The 17,430-nt window shown below is 47.8% G+C and overlaps 6 protein-coding genes across 6 annotated transcripts; 1 reads left to right on the top strand and 5 right to left on the bottom strand.

The window, feature by feature from the left end:
- Positions 1-1,334: 1,334 nt before the first annotated feature.
- Positions 1,335-2,384, bottom strand: N7458_012662 (Rab family GTPase; the record flags this gene model as incomplete). The annotated part of the gene is made up of 2 exons (XM_056916043.1): positions 1,335-2,254; positions 2,339-2,384. The coding sequence occupies 2 exons, from the start codon at positions 2,382-2,384 to the stop codon at positions 1,335-1,337; spliced, it is 966 nt and encodes a 321-aa protein (XP_056760797.1).
- Positions 2,385-6,411: 4,027 nt separating this feature from the next.
- Positions 6,412-8,428, bottom strand: N7458_012661 (flavin-containing monooxygenase; the record flags this gene model as incomplete). The annotated part of the gene is made up of 2 exons (XM_056916042.1): positions 6,412-8,001; positions 8,060-8,428. Coding segments are annotated over 2 exons (1,959 nt in total), but the record flags the coding sequence as incomplete, so codon positions are not given.
- A 523-nt stretch (positions 8,429-8,951) lies between these two features.
- N7458_012660 (SDR family NAD(P)-dependent oxidoreductase) lies at positions 8,952-9,826 on the top strand (the record flags this gene model as incomplete). The annotated part of the gene is made up of 3 exons (XM_056916041.1): positions 8,952-9,520; positions 9,569-9,731; positions 9,797-9,826. 3 exons carry the CDS (start codon positions 8,952-8,954, stop codon positions 9,824-9,826), a joined length of 762 nt encoding a protein of 253 aa, XP_056760795.1.
- A 531-nt stretch (positions 9,827-10,357) lies between these two features.
- Positions 10,358-11,408, bottom strand: N7458_012659 (alpha/beta hydrolase; the record flags this gene model as incomplete). The annotated part of the gene is made up of 2 exons (XM_056916040.1): positions 10,358-11,049; positions 11,114-11,408. 2 exons carry the CDS (start codon positions 11,406-11,408, stop codon positions 10,358-10,360), a joined length of 987 nt encoding a protein of 328 aa, XP_056760794.1.
- A 514-nt stretch (positions 11,409-11,922) lies between these two features.
- N7458_012658 (cytochrome P450) lies at positions 11,923-13,588 on the bottom strand (the record flags this gene model as incomplete). Its single annotated transcript, XM_056916039.1, has 4 exons — positions 11,923-12,076; positions 12,127-12,290; positions 12,353-13,471; positions 13,526-13,588. 4 exons carry the CDS (start codon positions 13,586-13,588, stop codon positions 11,923-11,925), a joined length of 1,500 nt encoding a protein of 499 aa, XP_056760793.1.
- A 727-nt stretch (positions 13,589-14,315) lies between these two features.
- N7458_012657 (fungal specific transcription factor domain-containing protein) lies at positions 14,316-16,197 on the bottom strand (the record flags this gene model as incomplete). Its single annotated transcript, XM_056916038.1, has 2 exons — positions 14,316-15,035; positions 15,100-16,197. 2 exons carry the CDS (start codon positions 16,195-16,197, stop codon positions 14,316-14,318), a joined length of 1,818 nt encoding a protein of 605 aa, XP_056760792.1.
- Positions 16,198-17,430: the final 1,233 nt, after the last annotated feature.

Raw genomic sequence — 17,430 nt, 5'->3', positions numbered from 1 at the left:
CCAAAAGGACCAGCACCAGCACACGAGAGGGGGTTGCGATACCAAGAGACTAACAAGTGAGGCTGAGTCTCATCACGGACATTATCCAATGCGCAGTCTCGGAAGGAGATGAAAGTGGAGAGACCTTGCATCCTCCAATGACCGGACTGGAAGCCCCTGCGCGAGGGCAGTGCAGACTAGGAGTCTGCTGCAGTGTGTTGGATGGTCGGACATCGGAAAGATATTTGGATGCATTTGCTTTGCACCCGGGTGCAACTGCACGGATGCAGGGTCGAAAGCCAATTTGGTTGGCAGCGGAGAATGGAGGGTGGCGAGTGTCAGGGCTGTTTACCCCGGAGATCCACTCGGATGGATTCACGTGGGACCAGTGACATCATGGGAAGTATGGGAATGTTGTTATAGGCTATTGACAGTTTTTTTTCACAATTTTAAAGTGCATGATCGAGCCTGTGATGGATAATCTGCAGGATTCTCCCACTGGAGCCGATATATGCTTGTTTGATGATCGACACCAGTCCTCGAGACTACCGACACCAACCCGGGCACTGGGTCAACCAGGCACCCTCATACTGCACACATCGGCTAGTCTTGACCAACGGCCTTTTAAATTCTGTCCTCTAACCTTTTAATGCAATGATGGTGACTTAATAAGCAACTGACAGGCACCGCCTGGGTCTAGGTCATAGTACTCTGCGGGACTAGCCCTTCAAACATCAAACCCGGTCGATCCTCATGATACGCGTCATCCGGCAGATCGAAGCCGCATGATTCTGACTTGTCTCGGGCAATTTTCTTCAAGGTGGCATACATCAGCCTCGGGTCTGGTGATGTACCCCTGACGTACATATACACGGATTTCTAATTATTTAGGGGCACAATGGGGAATTTTAGATGGTGGTAAGTTCCACGAAACGATATAATTCTGTCCCTACGACGGTAATGCGCAACGCTTTCAATCAGACTATTAACCTCAAGCAAAGAACTGATTTAGATTCATAATAGAGCCTTGTACTCATGGAGTTGGACATGCCATATTGATCACTGGCTTAGCAGTGCAACAGGATAAAAGTAAACCCCTGGCGTCCGCAGAGATACGTACTAACATTCACGGACACACTGGAAGGAAATAGGATAAGACTAAACTTGAAATAAGATACGATATTCAAGCGCATAGCAAAAGAAGTCTGTATGAAGAGATCAAAAGGCCAACAAATCCAACACCAAACGTAAAACGCCAGTCTTTAAATGCAAGCCACCCCCGGAGATATCATCGCGGTATATGAGCACAGAACAAAGAAAGAAATCCAGCCAAACCAAGTAAGATAAAGCCAAAATCAACAACACCGTCCACGTTTCTTCGCAGTATCCATAACTTGCACTTCCTCCGCCTCCCCCACAGTCGGCGTCGCCAATCCTAACCAACTGCGTCTCTTATCCCCATATCCCAGTCTAAAACTGCCATTTCCATCCAACCCACCAGGCGTGAACGGACCGATGGGCACATCAATCCCAGGCGTCCCAACCGCCGACAAAGTGAACTCAGCATCACGCCGATTCCGCTGCTCAACCAACTTCCGCGTAATAACCCGGAAAACCTCATCAATCCCCTCCCCATCCTTGGCACTAATCTCATGACAACAATCCCACCCAATCTCCTGGCCCCAAAACGCAGAACTCCGTTTACTATCCGGGCTCTGCACCACGCCGGGACTAACCGCCGCCGCACTGGCACCAGACGCACCACTCGTCCCAGTTCCACCGAAAACTACAGTCCCGAACCCCAGTCCCATGCCCGCGGTGGGCGGCGGCGTCGAGGCACGACTGGGATACAACTGCTCGGCGACATACGCGATGGTCCGTTCAAACGGGACACGCCTCTTGGCCGGATCCAGCGCGACGATATCGCTCTTTGTCCCAACGACGTGAATCACCAGCGGATCGGTATCGCCTTCGGTCCCGCCTCCGCCGACGTTCCGTCTAAGCTCGCGCAGCCAGCCGGCCATCTCCTGGAAACTGTTTTCGTCGGTGATGTCATAGCAGAGGAGGCAGGCGTGGGCGCCGCGGTAGTACAGGCGGGATATGGAGCGAAAGCGCTCCTGGCCGGCGGTGTCCCAGATTTGCAGGCGGACGGTGGTGTCGGATGTTGTGTCGAGGACGCGCTTTGTGACGAAGGACGCGCCGACGGTGGAGGTGGTGGTGGAGGGGTCGAAGGCGTTGCGGACGTAGCGCTGGACGAGGGAGGTTTTGCCGACGCCTATAGTCGAGGGAGGGTGTTAGTATATACCGTGAAGGGAGGCGGGTCGATACACCAGATGAGGACTTTGAAGAGGTGTATTACCTTGAGCGCCGAGCACGACAATCTTAGCCTCGAGGGAGGAGCTCATCGCGCGGGGTTGAGGCGAGCGGGGCCGACCGTTCGCATGAGCATGATCTCGGGGGGTGGCCGGACGAATGCAGTGGATGACTGCGTGAAAAGCGTTTCAAGGGAGAAAATGAGGAAGACAAGAAGAAAATAAGAAAGCAGGAGTAGGAGAACAAAAGGAAAAGATGAAAAGGAAGGGAAATCCACTCAAAACAAGGAAACCCAAACAAAGCGGAATCAGCCGATCGATTCGTGTTTCGAAGGTTTGGCTGTTCCAAGGGTCAGCTGCGGACTTGCTGTCCCCTTGCACATCTTTTTCGCAGCGTACGGCTGGCACAGTCTGAGTCAAGGCTGAAAGGAGGCGCAAGGGCATGTGGGAAAGAAGGTCAGGGCTGTTTACTCTGACTCACTTTGGGATGGCTGAGTGACTATGATTATGATTATGATTATGATTATTATTAGGGATGGTTTGGGTCATCTGTTGAGCGGAAGGCTGAAGGGTTTCCTTATACTCCTGTTTTCAGCCTCATGCAGCCGGGGGGCTGGTCTGCGGAGAGCTACCCTACGCTAATGCCGAGGTAAACGCCGCGCGCTAAGATGTATGGAATAGTAACGTAATTCACAAGCGAACCGCTCACACAAGCGAGCCGCTCACCTTCCCCCATTACGATTTTTTCAAGGCGAATATATCAACAGAAATGTATTAATTAGTACTAAACTAGCGATTTTTACATTGATTAATCCTATGCCCAATCTGCCCGCATCCACTACAGGTAGGCGGAGCCCTCCTGCGTGGCTGATCCTGCTGAGTAGGTAATTCGCCCTGCTCATGCGATACTACCTTATCAGCTTGAACTGGCTGAATTTGCTGCTGAACTAGCTGTAGGCCCTCTTCAATCGATAGGCCACCCTCATGAGCTATCTGCCTAGTCGATTTCGTGCGCTTTTAACGTTTCTTTTCATTCGCTGCGCGTAGATCAGCGTTCTCCTTCACTAATAATGCAGTGTGGTGTAATGATTTATAGTGGCCCTTAAGAATCTGATCAACCACTAATTTCAACGGGCTTGGAGGGCTTTTTGATCGCCGATCTATTAGATCTTTTATCATTTTAGCCTGCTTTGCTAGCTGAATCGCTGTTCTAGGCGTCTTTGGTGTGAATTGGCTAGATCTGCTGCTTGGTCGGCTTGATGGTGGTGAAGGCGTTCGGAGAGAGATATTAAGCTTAGAAAGCACTCTATCGGCATTAACTGGCACGATACTAGTAGCTGCGAAGCTGCTTTGAACGATATTCGGCTAGAAAGCTTCTAGCCGTGCGCGAGGATAATCTGCTAGAAAATCAAGCTTGTCGATATGATTATAGCCAGTTCGGGCTAAATCGCTCACGAAGCGACCGTACGCACGCTTTAGAACAGCGAAACACCTAATATTAAGCGGTTATAGTAGATACGATGAGTATGAAGGCATACAGAGTGGCATAATATCGTTTTTAGCGCAGATTCGATCGAATTGTGGTGTAAGGTGGCTACTATACCCGTCGAGGATTAATAGACGAAATCGCCCTCGTACGCGCGAAGCAGTGTATAGAATAAAGATCTTTTGTAGCTAGCGTAGGCTAATATCATCGGTAGTCTAGCCATTATTCGATACTTCGATCCGCTAATCGCTAGGGAGATTTGATTCAAACTAACTAGCAATATAAACCTGGCCCTTGAATATGATATATAGCAGTAGCGAATAGCTATTAGCGTATATCGCTTCGATCGTAGTAACCTATTCGCGATTTCCTAGCTGTAGAATTAATCGCCGACCGTAGTATTCTGCTCTCGTAACTACCTTCTACGCTGATATAAGGCCTATTGCGAATCCGGTCTTATCAAAGTTGTAGATATCCTCCGGTTGGATACCGTTCTCCTCGATCGCGCGTTGTACTATCAAAAACTACTCTTTTATAACCTTTAGATCCTCGTTGAGAGCGCGCTGGTAGTTATATCGCCTAGAGAAGCGTGTTCGAAGCTTATCACGTCGTTTAATAAAATTTGATACCTAATTAATACTAACAGTCGGCGGAGGGGTGATTCTACGCGCTGTAAGAAGAATATCGGCCATTTCTCGTACAGTAGCACGCCTAGGCACTGCACCACGCGTATCCATAGAGAAGATCCATTCAACAAGCGAATCCTCTTCTAATTGAGTCAATTTATGCGAATTTGGGCGTGTATCGACGCGTGATATCACCCCATGAGCGCGTTCGCGCAAAGTAGAGTAGGGGATATCATATAGCTTCACTGCTGCGCGAAGAGATTTGATACGACAATTTTTGATATCGGATAGGGCTAATAGAATCCTGCCCTCTTTATTGGCCGATTTTTGCGAAGATTCAGTGCGAATTGGTGGCATAGTAGTTGGTTGAATTAGGCGGGTAGGTAGGAATGAGCGATTTCAGGTGGGGTGAGCGGCTCGCTTGTGAGCGGTTCGCTTGTGAATTACGTTATGACTTGCATATATACCGGATAATGTCTGGCAACGCTTGGCGGTCTCCTTCCGTTCTAGTGCTCACCCTCTCGCCGCTTTTGCTCACTGAGTAGAATTGAGCACACCCCTGAGCGACCTGAGCTGGTCAGTGATCATTCCGTAATCAAACTGATCCACTCACTGAGCCTGACCTGAGCATCCCGGCTTGCTTACTAAGCTCATCCAGAGCGGAAGTGACCTGAGTAAGCGGGCTCAATAAAACGCGACACGCTAGCTCGATTCCTGTGCAACTTTTTTCCTTTCAGATTACAACTCCTATCCCACCAACAAAGAGTTGGCGTCGTAAGTTTGCCACTGATTTGGCGATCTTTCCCTTTGCAAGCAGGATGTACGTAGTGAATATTGTTTAATTAGACAATTTGCCTTATCTTAGATTTGATGCTCCTAGGAGCATTCTTCATTTTCCCCGATACATTGGCCAGATTTAGGTGACCTACGGAAGCAAATGTGATATAGTGTATTTCCTAGATGGAACTACGAATTTCCTTTCGTTTTTACTAGTCACATTGCAGATTTCTCTATGAAAATTTACATACCCTTCTACGGTCACCTACTACTTAGCTAAAGATCTTTTAGGGGTTTAAACGTCATGCAATTTTCGCCATATTGAGTGGGACAAACGGGAACGTAAGATCTGCTATCCGCATATACCCAAACAATTACTCCTACGTTCGAATAACCTGGTCAAATAGTCTCCGAAAAACCGCAGGTCGAGCGCATTGGAAACAAGTTCGAAATATGCCACGGAAACCAGACGGCACTGAAACGGTCCAGATCCTCGATTTGTTTACTCTTGCTTCCTCTAGGTGACCATAGGACACCTGTAGTTTGGCATCAACTCTTCCTCTTCTTCAATCTCCAGTTAATACCCACTCCCCACTTGGCACCTCGCCTAGTATAGCATGTCTCACCTGCCCCCGGGTGCCAGATCGTTTCCATGGTCCGCTATGGCGCAACGTCCTGACTTGCCTTGACACCGCTCCACAATAACCGGTATCAAACAGTCTGATTAGAAAAGGTCTCGGTACGAGTCAGAAGACCACTATAATTTTTTTCGGCAATAATAACATTTGGAATCTCAGATTCTCTATATTAAGAGGACGGCAGGGAAAATCAAACAACCGTTCTGGGGCTTAGCGCTCTAAGCTGAGCAGACGCGGCCCCACGCCATCAATCATGCCACCTCATCTCTCTGTCCAAATTAGCCCAACCTTTCTTTGTCTCGATCTTGCGCGATCTCCGCAAAAGCACGAAATTTGTCATATTGAGCGCGTCTATTAACAAAGGCCTGTCAATTATTGATAACCATGACCCCACGGCGTGCTAGCCTTTTGAAGCTCAGCTCAGCTCCTTCTAGCGTGCTTACATGCTATGCTTATCCTTGCTGGCTTCGCCCTAATGGATTGGTGTGTCCTTCTGAATTCAGTTTTAATTTGGAATAGTCTGTCCATATTTCGTAATTTACTTCGATCAATCTATTTGCTTAAATTCAATTTATCACCGAGGCACACAAAATTTACCACAGCCGCTTCCGAAAGAATAATCTAGTTTCCATTGACAAATTTCGTGAGAGTAGCAGGGTCTTGATCAAGGTACCACCTGTGTTCATATTATTAGCTTCGTTATAGCACTGAAGGGACGGGACAACATACGTAGGATCAGCTTCCTCCTCTGGCGACAACTCATGCGACAGGAACCCATTGTTGAGCCAAGCGAAGTCCAACTTCGGTTCGGGGCATCGACTCTCCCACTCAAAGTCCTCATAGCGATGGCGACGAAGCAGTTCAAAGTAGTGCAACCGAGAACCAGGATGGAAAGCATGCAATGCACCACTCGCCTCGCCATTCTTGAATGAGCTCTGGCAAGAGTCACCCCAAACCGTCTTGTCCAACCACGACAACATCTGGAACTGGTAGGCCTTGGCCTTTCCGTCCTTCAAACGGAACGAGGAGTAGTTCTCCCGCTGCAACTTTTTGATCATGTCCACCAGGTACAGAGTGATGCGTTCAATGGAGGTGATCATACTGCCGTGGCCGACTGGGCTGCCGGGTCCCATGTAGATGAAATAGTTTGGCATGTCCTGCGCGATCGCTGACATGTAGCAGGCTGGGTCTTTCTCCCATTGCGTTTGGAGGTTTACGCCGTTTCGTCCGATGACGGGCCAACGAGGGATGAAGGACATGTCGAATCCAGTAGCAGCGATAATGACATCAAAGTCACGCTCCGTGCCATCGTGGGACTTCAGGCCAGTCTTGGTAAAGGAGTCGATTTCTCCCCAGACAACCTCACAGTTATCAGCAGCGAGCGCTTGGAGATAGCCTGGTCCGGGAGTCGGTCGGCGACATCCAACGCCGAAAGAAGGAATAATGCGATCAGCAACTTCAGGCTTCTTCTCTAGCTTGGAGCGCATATCCTTGGTAGTGAAGTTGCGAGCCATTTCCTGGAACTCGCTCTCTCGGATATACAAGGGGAATCGGAAGTTCAGTTCCTTCTCGATTTCTTTGCGAAGAGTGAGGTATTCTTCTGGGTTCTCGATCCACTTCTTCTGCTGCTCCTCGTCGTAGGTCAGGTTGGGTACACCTTGTCCGATGAATCTAGAGCCGAGGTTGGCTGTCACCCATGTTGGGGATCGGATGTACGCCCCGACATGACTGGCGACTTTCTGAACAGCTGCAGTGACTTGGATTCCACTACTTCCGTTACCAATAACAGCGACCCTCTTGCCGCGAAGATCAATCTCAGGATCGTAGTTGGCGCTGTGAGCGAGGATGCCCTGGTAGTTCTCGCGACCGGCAACATTGGGCCATCTCCAGTTGTTCAAGTACCCGCTGGCATTGATGAAAACGTCGCATTCCTCAACAATGTCATCGCCAACCTCTCCATCGGAAACACCCTTGGCAGAAACAACAGTGCGACGGCCATCTGTGTTCTTGCTGGTGACGATCCACTTTTGTTTCTGCTCGTCCCAGACAGCCCCGGTGACCTTGCGACAAGTCGTAACATATTTCTTCAAACCAAACTTATCGACCACATTCTCGATATAGTCAAGAATTTCAGGTGCCGAGACGTAAAATGAGGACCATTTGGGGTTAGGGGCCCATGTAAACTAGACAGTATCAGTATACAGGAACGAAATATCGCGAATAGTTGTAGATTGAACATACCAAGTAGTTGTGGGAGGGAATGTCGCAGGCACATCCGGGGTAGCGATTCTCGAGCCACGTTCCTCCCAACCCAGCATTCTTTTCAAGGATCTGGAGATCGACATTGGGCAATTGGCCGCTTTCCACAGCATGAGCGAAAGAAATTCCACTGATACCCGCCCCGGCAAGAATGACCTTCACATGTCGAGGAGTATCGAAGGGAAGCTTGGATTGTTCATAGGCAACTGTGTATTTGTTGCGGTATGCTTCGGTGGCTTCGATAGGCTTGAGTGGTGCCTCTCCACCGGCACCATTGGCCTCGACAGATTGAACCATATTCAAAATCGAGCCGGGAATATTGATGTGTTGGTAAGGTGAGTGAAGATGTTGCTGGGTAATTTGAACGGTCGGTTTGAAGTGAAAGGGTTGGTAAATAAGGTACTTATGGTTAAAGTAATCTCATGTTGAAAGGCTCCCATGTATTCCGCGAGGACTGATGCATTCTGTTCTAAAGGAATAGTGTGATACCGGGAAAGCCATCCCATGACGATTCTACCTTGATGGTGGGTGAGGTAAGGTTGCGAGGTGAGCCGGAATTGAAGCATAACGGAACTGAGGTCATCCGCAGCTGTTCCGAAGGCGGCGGGAACCACCTGGTCCCAACGAACAAGGAAACTTTACATCCAAATGGTCCGGAATTTCACAATTTATCCAGTGTATCCGTAACTGGCTTAGAAAATACGGTATACTGATTTCATTCCGAGCGAAACAGTTGTCGGATACCACCCGTATTTCGGCTTCAACCGAGAAAGTAGGTGCTACTTAAGACCAGGGAAAATCTGAATCAATAAATCATTATCACACAAGTTTGATTCTTTCCGTTTCTATTGAGTCGCAGTACCTTGCAAGCAAAATGTCCTACGCCGATCTTAAGAACAAAGTCTTCTTCGTTACGGGCGCTGCCTCCGGGCAGGGCCGCGCTACCTCTATTCTCCTCGCTCGTCAAGGTGCGAAACTTGCCCTGTTGGATCTTAACGACCCCCAAGAAGTCATCGATGAGATTGAAAAGGTTGGCGGTGAAGCCATCGCATTCAAAGTTGATGTTGTCAACTCTGCCGGAATCGAGGCCGCCGTGAAAGCAACCAAGGAGCACTATGGCAAGATTGACGGTGCAGCCAATCTCGCCGGATGGATTGGAACTCAGGGTTTCACAGGAAAGGGGTATGCACTGGATGTAATCAAGGACGAGGAGTGGGATAAGATGATGTCAATCAATCTGAACGGTATTCGGAACAGTTTGTCAGCGGAGCTTAGACATATTGCCGACGGTGGAAGTATTGTCAACGTCGCGAGTATTGCAGGCCAGCGAGGCTCTCCATGGAATGCTCCATATGGAGCAGCTAAGTGGGGTGTTATTTCCTTGACTAAGTCGGCTGCTCAGGAAGCGGGACCTAAGAACGTTAGAGTCAACGCCGTGGCTCCGTGAGTAAAAAAGTCCCCCTTTGTGAATATAGATGCTAATGAGTATAGTGGTGTTGTCGATACACCTCTTGCTACTGCTCTTGGTTCCCCCGACCTGGTTTTCCAGAGAATGGTTTCGAGATCCGCGCTGCAACGACTTGCCCAGCCCGAAGAAATCGCCCAATGCATTCTGTTCTTGCTGAGCGATAGTTCTAGCTTCGTCACAGGAAGTGTAAGTCTTTCACTCTCCGTCTTGCCTTATTCCTACCACAATACTGACTTCATTTCCGAATACAGGTTCTGAATGCCGATGGCGGATTCCAGTAGTTAACGCTATAATACGCACTATCTAGAAGCTATATAAATTGACAATTCTCTATATTTCTAGCCACTTTATCTCTTGTATCGAATTCTTTATTTCACAGAATGGGAAGAACAAAAAAAGGAAAACCATTTTTAAGTACCAGCGATGTCCTCCGATACTTGGTTTCTTCATGTTGTTTCTATTGAAGGCAATCCCCACGCAGCTGCCCAGGTGTCATTCAAAAATATTTGCCCTCAGCCAGGATCGAACTGGCGACCTTCGGATGGCAATCCTGTTATCAGGACCGTCAAGGTGCGATGCTCACGATATGAGACCGACGTCATAACCACAAACCGGCCCCTTTGCGAGGGTCCGAAATAAATGCTAATTTACGAAAGGGGCCGGTTAGACCATGAAGGCATTTGAATAGCTGACACAGCGAGGATCCGAAGCAGCTGAAAAGAAATATACCAAGGTAGGTAGCCTTCCGCAAGTGAATGTTATAAATTTGGAGAGCTATGTATTCTAAAAAAAGTATCTCTATCTAATCCGAATTATTTACTGGAGCTCTTCTGCACAAATTTAACAATAATGTCCAACCCCTGCTCGGTCGCATCTCCCATCGGAATAATAGTGAAGGCATGGCATGCCCCATCAACCACACTCAACTCGGTCACATTTCCAGCTTGCTGCCACTTGGCCGCCATGAAGACACTATCATCAAGCAGTGGCTCAATTTTGCCCGTCAAGAACAGTGCGGCTGGCATTTCCTCCAAATCCGCATACAGAGGTGAAACAAGCGGATCCTTCCTCTGCGCCATTGGAATGTGGCTGAAGCCTGCCTCGCAAAAGTCCATCATACCTTCCTTACTCAGTACGATATTCCTAGTGTGACTCAAAAGAGATGGCGTGTAGGTAAAGTCGAAGATTCCGTATCCAGCCACGATTGCATCCAACTTCGATCGGACGTCGACTCCATGGTCCCGGCGGAGAGCGAGACCAGTTGAAACCGCGAGCCAGCCACCGGCCGATTCACCACCGAGAACCTTCAGTGGCGCACCGAGTTCTTTCTCGCCGGCTGCGCTGAGTGCGTATAGAGCCGCGTCGACGCAATCGTGCAGAGGCTTGGGGAAAGGGTTTTCAGGTGCCAGTCGGTATTCGACGGAGATCATAGTCAGACCCAAGCGATTAGACAATGTGGTCAAGTAGGTATCGTATGATGCATTGCTACCGATAACAAAGCCACCTGTCAAATTCTTATCAGTTGATGCTTGAAGGATCGGCTTATGTTGGTAGTCTGTGTTACTCACCGGCGTGGAAATGCAGCCAGACACCTTTGCACGATTGCTCAGTGGGTGCAATTATTCTCAATTCAATTTGATAGCCGTCTCTTCCAGAAATATTCACAAGCCTTGCTTTAGGGTTGAGAGCAGGCGCTGTGAACCCATTCAGGCCCTCTCGGCGCATTTTCCGGTAAGCAGCCGGAGACTCGCATTCTTGCCATTGAACACTTCCTGCGAGCTGTGCTTCAAACTTGTCCAAAAACTCAAGGCGAGCCTTCAAATTAGCCTCATCAATAGGAAGAGGCACCACGTTCAATGACATAATTGCTGGGGTATGTGGAACACAAGTAATTGAAATCACAATTTTCTTTCAAGGTGATGTTTAATTTGGCAAATTTACTCCCCTTCATATATAGATCCTAAGCAATGATACAAAATTTATTCCGGCCCGGAGGGCATAATTGCCGGATTGAGTACGCATAATTAATCGGAACAATGACGGAAGGAACTAGCCCGGAACAAAAGTTGTGCACTCTGCACGGAAAGTACACGGAATCAACTAACCTGTTTGGCAATAGTCCCGCCCCTAATCCCTGCAGTGACAACTCACTCCTGCTTAGGCGGCGATGCTGGTTTCTTTGGTGTACAGCCCCACGGAGCGTCCGTGTTTGTGGCTTTATCATACAGCTAATGGTGCCGCTTTGTATTACAAGGTACGTTATTGGATAACGAGTACTTTGAAGTTGCTCCAGTGGTCCCTTCGATTCAAATCTCTAGCTCAATACAAACTAGCACAGCCTCCAGTCCTAAGTTTCTTCTAGACTGCCATCCTCTTCCTAGCTTCTCGCCTTCAGCTGAACCATCAAATCATTCTTTTCCCACAGAAAGAAAGTTTTCTGTTTCTCCCAGCCAATAGACTCGGGGAGAAGAGAAAACTCAAAGTTATACAGCACCTTCGCCAGAATCACACGCAGTTCGTGGTATGCCAGACTATTTGATCATTAGTAAATTATTTTTAAAAGAGCAGAGAAAGAACATACTTCTTCCCAAGACAGTTGCGAGGGCCAAACGAGAATGGCTGGAATGCAGCCTTGTTATCGGTAGCAAAATCATCGCTAATCCAGCGTTCAGGGATGAAATCATCAGGCCGCTTGAAGTTTTTGGGGCTGTGATAGGTAGCCCATTGATTAACGGAAAGTGCGGTCTATTAATCATCTGAAAGTTAAAAATTGATTGTTGAATGTGTGCGATGGATAAAAAAAATACCTTTCCAGGGATGTGCTCCCCGCAGACAAGCAATCCATCATCAGGAGCAATGCGAGGTAGGCCAACTGGAACCGGAGGATAGATGCGCAACCCTTCTTCAATGCAGGCATTAAGATATTCCATGTGTTCCAGGGCTCTCATCTCAATATCGGAGTCTTTCTCGAAAGTCTCACGGACTTCCTTCACAATGATCTCCATCTTTTCAGGATTCATCAAGAGTTGATAGAGCAAGCCGCTTAGTGCAGTCGCAGTGGTCTCGGTGCCTGCAACCATGAAGACCTGTGAGTTGGCGTACATCTCCGTACGGCTAAGACGGAGCTCTTGCTTCTGGTTCATCACAATACCCCAGATGTCAGGTTTTTGCAATGCATAATCACCATCAACTCTCTTATCCACACGGCCCTGGGAGGCTTGGTAATGGGCGACACTCTGTTGCCTAAGCTCTTGAGGAATGAGCCTTTGGGCGATCGAAGCCGTCCAAGGCCAGTAGCGCGCCAGTCTGCGCAAGGCGTTGGTCTTCATGCTGATGAATACCGCGGCCACCCAATTCATGTTGCCGGTCCCAAGCAATAGATCCAAGGAGTCACCGAAGGTCAAATCTCCCATGATATCAAAAGTTGTCAGATTAAACATGTGAACCATATTAACCTTTGCCTTGGGATTCTCCTTGATTGTGCGTTTGAGATTGTCAACTAACATATCCACGTATCCGCAGATCAAGGACTGCTGTTCCCGAAGCGACCGGTCAGAAAAGGCATGCGAGAAGTTGCGACGAAAACGAGAGTGATCAGGTCCTTTCGCCCGGATAATATCCGGAGCTCCATTGAAGGATGGACCATAAAACCGAGTGTCTTTCTCAGTAACTTTTTTTCCTGCAGCCGCATGGCCATATATTCCCTTCCATGCCTCTCCAGTGGCGTAGCTTAACTCATCCGGAGCGACACGAACCACATCACCGTAGGTGACATGCAGTCCAGTGACCCACTGAAGCAAGTCGCCTTTAAAAGTGTGATAGAGTTGAGGTATGCGCGATGCAGCTGCGAACTTTGGCCCCGGATACTTGCCAAGGGGGTTGATGAAGACTTCATAATAGACCTGTGAGAGCAAAACAAGCAGAGTCTAACCAGGCCCGGTCAGTAGGAACCATCTATTGCAATAGGAAGTCAAACGTACCGAAGTGAGAGTGGCTGAAATGTAGTGCTCATGAATAAAGCTTGAGGCGGATTGAAGGAGCATCTTGGGCTTGCACGAAAATATTCTTTCTGGTCAGAAGGAATAGATCGGCTGGAATGGCATTACAACAAGACAAGAAGATAAAGTGGGAGATATTTGACATATAATATATCAAGATACTGGCCGTCATGTCATACTATTTTGACATTATGCAGAAAAAAGACTGCACAGCACTGTGGTCGCGCTAACTTCAAATTAACCTAGCACATCGTCCTAAAGATTGTGGGGTCTTCAGCGTTTCAGATAGTTACGCTGTAAATACCGCGTATTGACCAGTGTATCCACAGCTGGATGTCATTGGTGTTCATTTGGTATGTCATGCACCCTGAAGTATCTAGACATAGTGCTGAGAGTTGCTCCTTCCGTTTGGGTACATACGCAAAACGTCTTCCGCGGAACCAAGAAATAAACTTTTGCATTTATCGGCATTACCCCAGGTTTTGATCCATTTCCGCATCGGCACTTGGCACCAGTGGTAGCTACGTGGCGCCGCAAGTCTTTGGCCCCGCGCCACTGTATAGGTAATATTCTATTTGATAATTTTGATTGGAAGAAACTATGAATGATAGATAACATTGAAAATAATGCTTACAATTTCCATAATAGCTAATCGCAGACTAAGCTAGCATGTTGAATATGCGGAACGAAAGAAATGGAAGGTGCAAACGAGCTTCCATATTCAACTTGAAGGTCGTGCCCAGGTGTATCCAATCAAGGAATCATTTACATATTACAAAAGATCTCCCCCAAAGTGAGTGGTAGAATAGTCCACAGAAAGTGCATGTGGGGCTTTGAACGCCATATCTTCCAGGTCCATGCCCATCAGAAGTTGACACTGTAAATCATCCATTTTGAATGGCAAGCAGTCGGTCGCAAAATTTTCGGACATTGCCATGGAAAAGGGCAGGAAGTTCGGATTACTGGGCTCTGGGTGGGTTGCAGCTGGACTCTTCTCTTGTCCTGGTCGATCCACAATTGTTCTCCAAAATGTCTCAGAGAGTGTGTCCAAATCCGCAGAGCAGTGAAAGGGAGCTTTTTGATTTGCTTCATTCTGGCTCGGTGGAGATGCAGTAAACTCGTCAAAGGGTCTGAACCTATCGTAGGGTGGTAAAAGATCCCGTAAATATTGATATACCTTGGATGCCGTCGCGACAGAATTTGATAGCGTTTGAAGAAGTTGACTGGCAGCGCACACCATCCCCTTCAGAAGTTCACCTGGAATTATAGGCTTTGGATCACACTCTTCTGGAAGGATATGGTACAGTATCTCGACCAGTGAGGTGGTCAGAATATACCCAGATGGCTTCAAAGAAGTGGCCATAGTCATATAGCTTCGAATTGCTTCGATGATTGCTTCACAAATTGAAACCGATGTTTTGCGACGCTCGATATCATGTTCAGTAGACGTGAGAGGTTTATGGCGAATAGTCAAACGAAGGGATTGGAACCGCTATAGAATAAGTCAGCGTGGCCATGCTTGAGTGAAACGTGGTTCTAGGACTTAAGCTTCTTACCAAAAATACAATAAGTCTCTGGCGAATGTGTGTATCTCCTTCGACGCACATATACTCTGCGACCATAGACGATTTCCAGTGAAGGTTTGCCGGTATTTGCCGGTATGAAAGAACAATCCGTGTGTCCATCATCTGTGATTCCTCCCAATCATCAACCTTCGGAGCTTGGGGTGAAAAGAAGCCATCCCAAATGTGAGCCCACAAGCGGCTGAATGAGATCAAGCTCTGTAAAATTTCGTATTTGCTTGAACCCATATGATTCTTGAGCTTGCTAAAATCGCTCACAGCGCTCTCATCCTCACGTAGAAAATACGTGATGCCGCATTTCTGCGTGATGCGTTTGTCAAGGAAGTATAGTGTCCACCACAGTCCCTGGCGAGATACAAGATCAGAATCATCATTTGGCCACAGGGTTTGGTTGTTGAGTCCGATTTTCAACGCAATCTGGAACCCTTGTGTGATGCTCTGGAGGGCCATGTGGTGCATCGACATCTCCAGAAGAAAGGCGGACGAAGTAGTGTGATAGATGACAGTTTCAAGGTCACATTCGTGAAGTTTGTTGAAATATTGCATCAGTTTTAGCCCCTGTACGTAACTCTGCGAAACTGGCCGGGGCTTGCAAGATTCAATAGGATGGGTGAGCGACTCAGCATAGGCTAGCATGTTCAACAGAATGGCGATGATCTTGCAATGTTCAGGACCCATCATAATTCGATGGTTTCCATGCTCATATCCGTGCAAGGAAAGAACCATTGACAATCGCTCATATATGACGGCCTGGTTAAGACATGGAAAATAGGATTCAAATTCTTGGAAAAAGACGTTGACGAGTTCCCAGAGAACTTGCGGTTCTTGCAAAGTCACTGTGGCCAACCCGGATTGGGAAGGGTCGCTGGGGTCACCTGTAGCGCTAGGCTGCCGTAATTGTCTCAGAGCATTCAGCTGGGAACCGATCGGCAGGCTGTTGAGCGATGGAGTTGCAACACCAAGAGTATCAGATTCCATGGGCTCCTTCAAAGGACTGGGGATATCTTGATAGGATCGGAAACTGCCGACCGAGCGATTTTCAAAGATATCGTTGTCCGAGATATTGGACATAGACGGGGACCTCCGTTTGAGAGATTGATCCGATTCAGAAACACTCATATTAAAAAACAGTGCGTCGGCCACATCTTTATCTGTCACGCTGAAGCTTCGATTTTTAGAAAGAGCATTCACTTGATCTTGGAGTTGTGAAAGTTGCTCTTTCAAGGAAATGGACGTTCTGCTTCTTTTCCGCGGACAAGGTTTATGGGATGTCTCTGTAGGGTATCTGGATATCATCAGCTGTCTGATTTGGAAGACCGAGGGTAAAGGTGATCCTCACTCCCCTCTGGTGCGCTTTTTCTGCATCAGTACTTCTTGTTGGTTTCCCCCGGCGTAGTGGCACTGGATGCTTCTGGTTCGACAGCTGGAACATATGGGCTCCCCTGAACACTTTTTGAGTATTAGTGACGTCAAGTTGCAAACAAGATAAGAAACATCAAATGATACGAAACTAACCTTGACTTTTCGTCGTTGGCATTCAAAGCTAGATGGTTAGTTTACGCGTCAGCATGGTAAGTGAAGAGAATGAAGGCACTGACCATGCTTGTGACGTGTACTTGTCACGCTTGGAGCCTTCCTTGCGACTTCTTTCCTTGGGCATGCGGAGTGATGGACGTTTTTCCTTGTTCTCAAAGGGGTATTTCTATTCTATTCTTCTCGACCTAGAGAAGAACGAGGCGAGCAACATGCGATCTCGAATTTAGAAGAAGATAGGTTGTAGAGCCTGCAAGGAAAATGGAACACCACAGGAGAAGATCAGACAAAGCTGTCGTGGGGGATTTGCAGATCCCCAGTCTCACTACCAATGAACCGTGCGGGGAAATTAAGTTTCGGTGTCCCCTTGGTGCTAGCCAGTGGCAAGGTGAGTTATGCAGTGACCTTATCCCCAGTTTTTCTGGCATACCCCGCTTTTTCTTTAGACATATATTTATTACTACTAGGCGTAATGATGTATCCGTGCCTTTCTGCCCACCCAAACCGCTACCCGTTTTGGGTGCGCCCCTAATCCTCGTCTATTTCAATTCCTCGTCTCTTTTCTAAGAAATCTTCGAATTAACCACCCAATTAGCTATTTATCAACAAAAAAAGGCTCTCCCCTCTCTCTGGCTTCTATCTCATTGGCCATTGCCTGTTCAATACTCTCTTTCGACCTCTGTGTAGGTTTATAGCCATACACCTTTTCAAACTGCTTAGCTAGCTTCCTCTCCTCCGCGGCCGCATCTTTTGCCTTTCTATCGCGAATTG

The sequence above is a fragment of the Penicillium daleae genome, assembly GCF_028827525.1.
Source record: "Penicillium daleae strain IBT 16125 chromosome Unknown utg000009l_segment0_segment0, whole genome shotgun sequence".
Taxonomy (NCBI): domain Eukaryota; kingdom Fungi; phylum Ascomycota; class Eurotiomycetes; order Eurotiales; family Aspergillaceae; genus Penicillium; species Penicillium daleae.
This window is presented reverse-complemented; position numbering and strand designations above follow the sequence as displayed.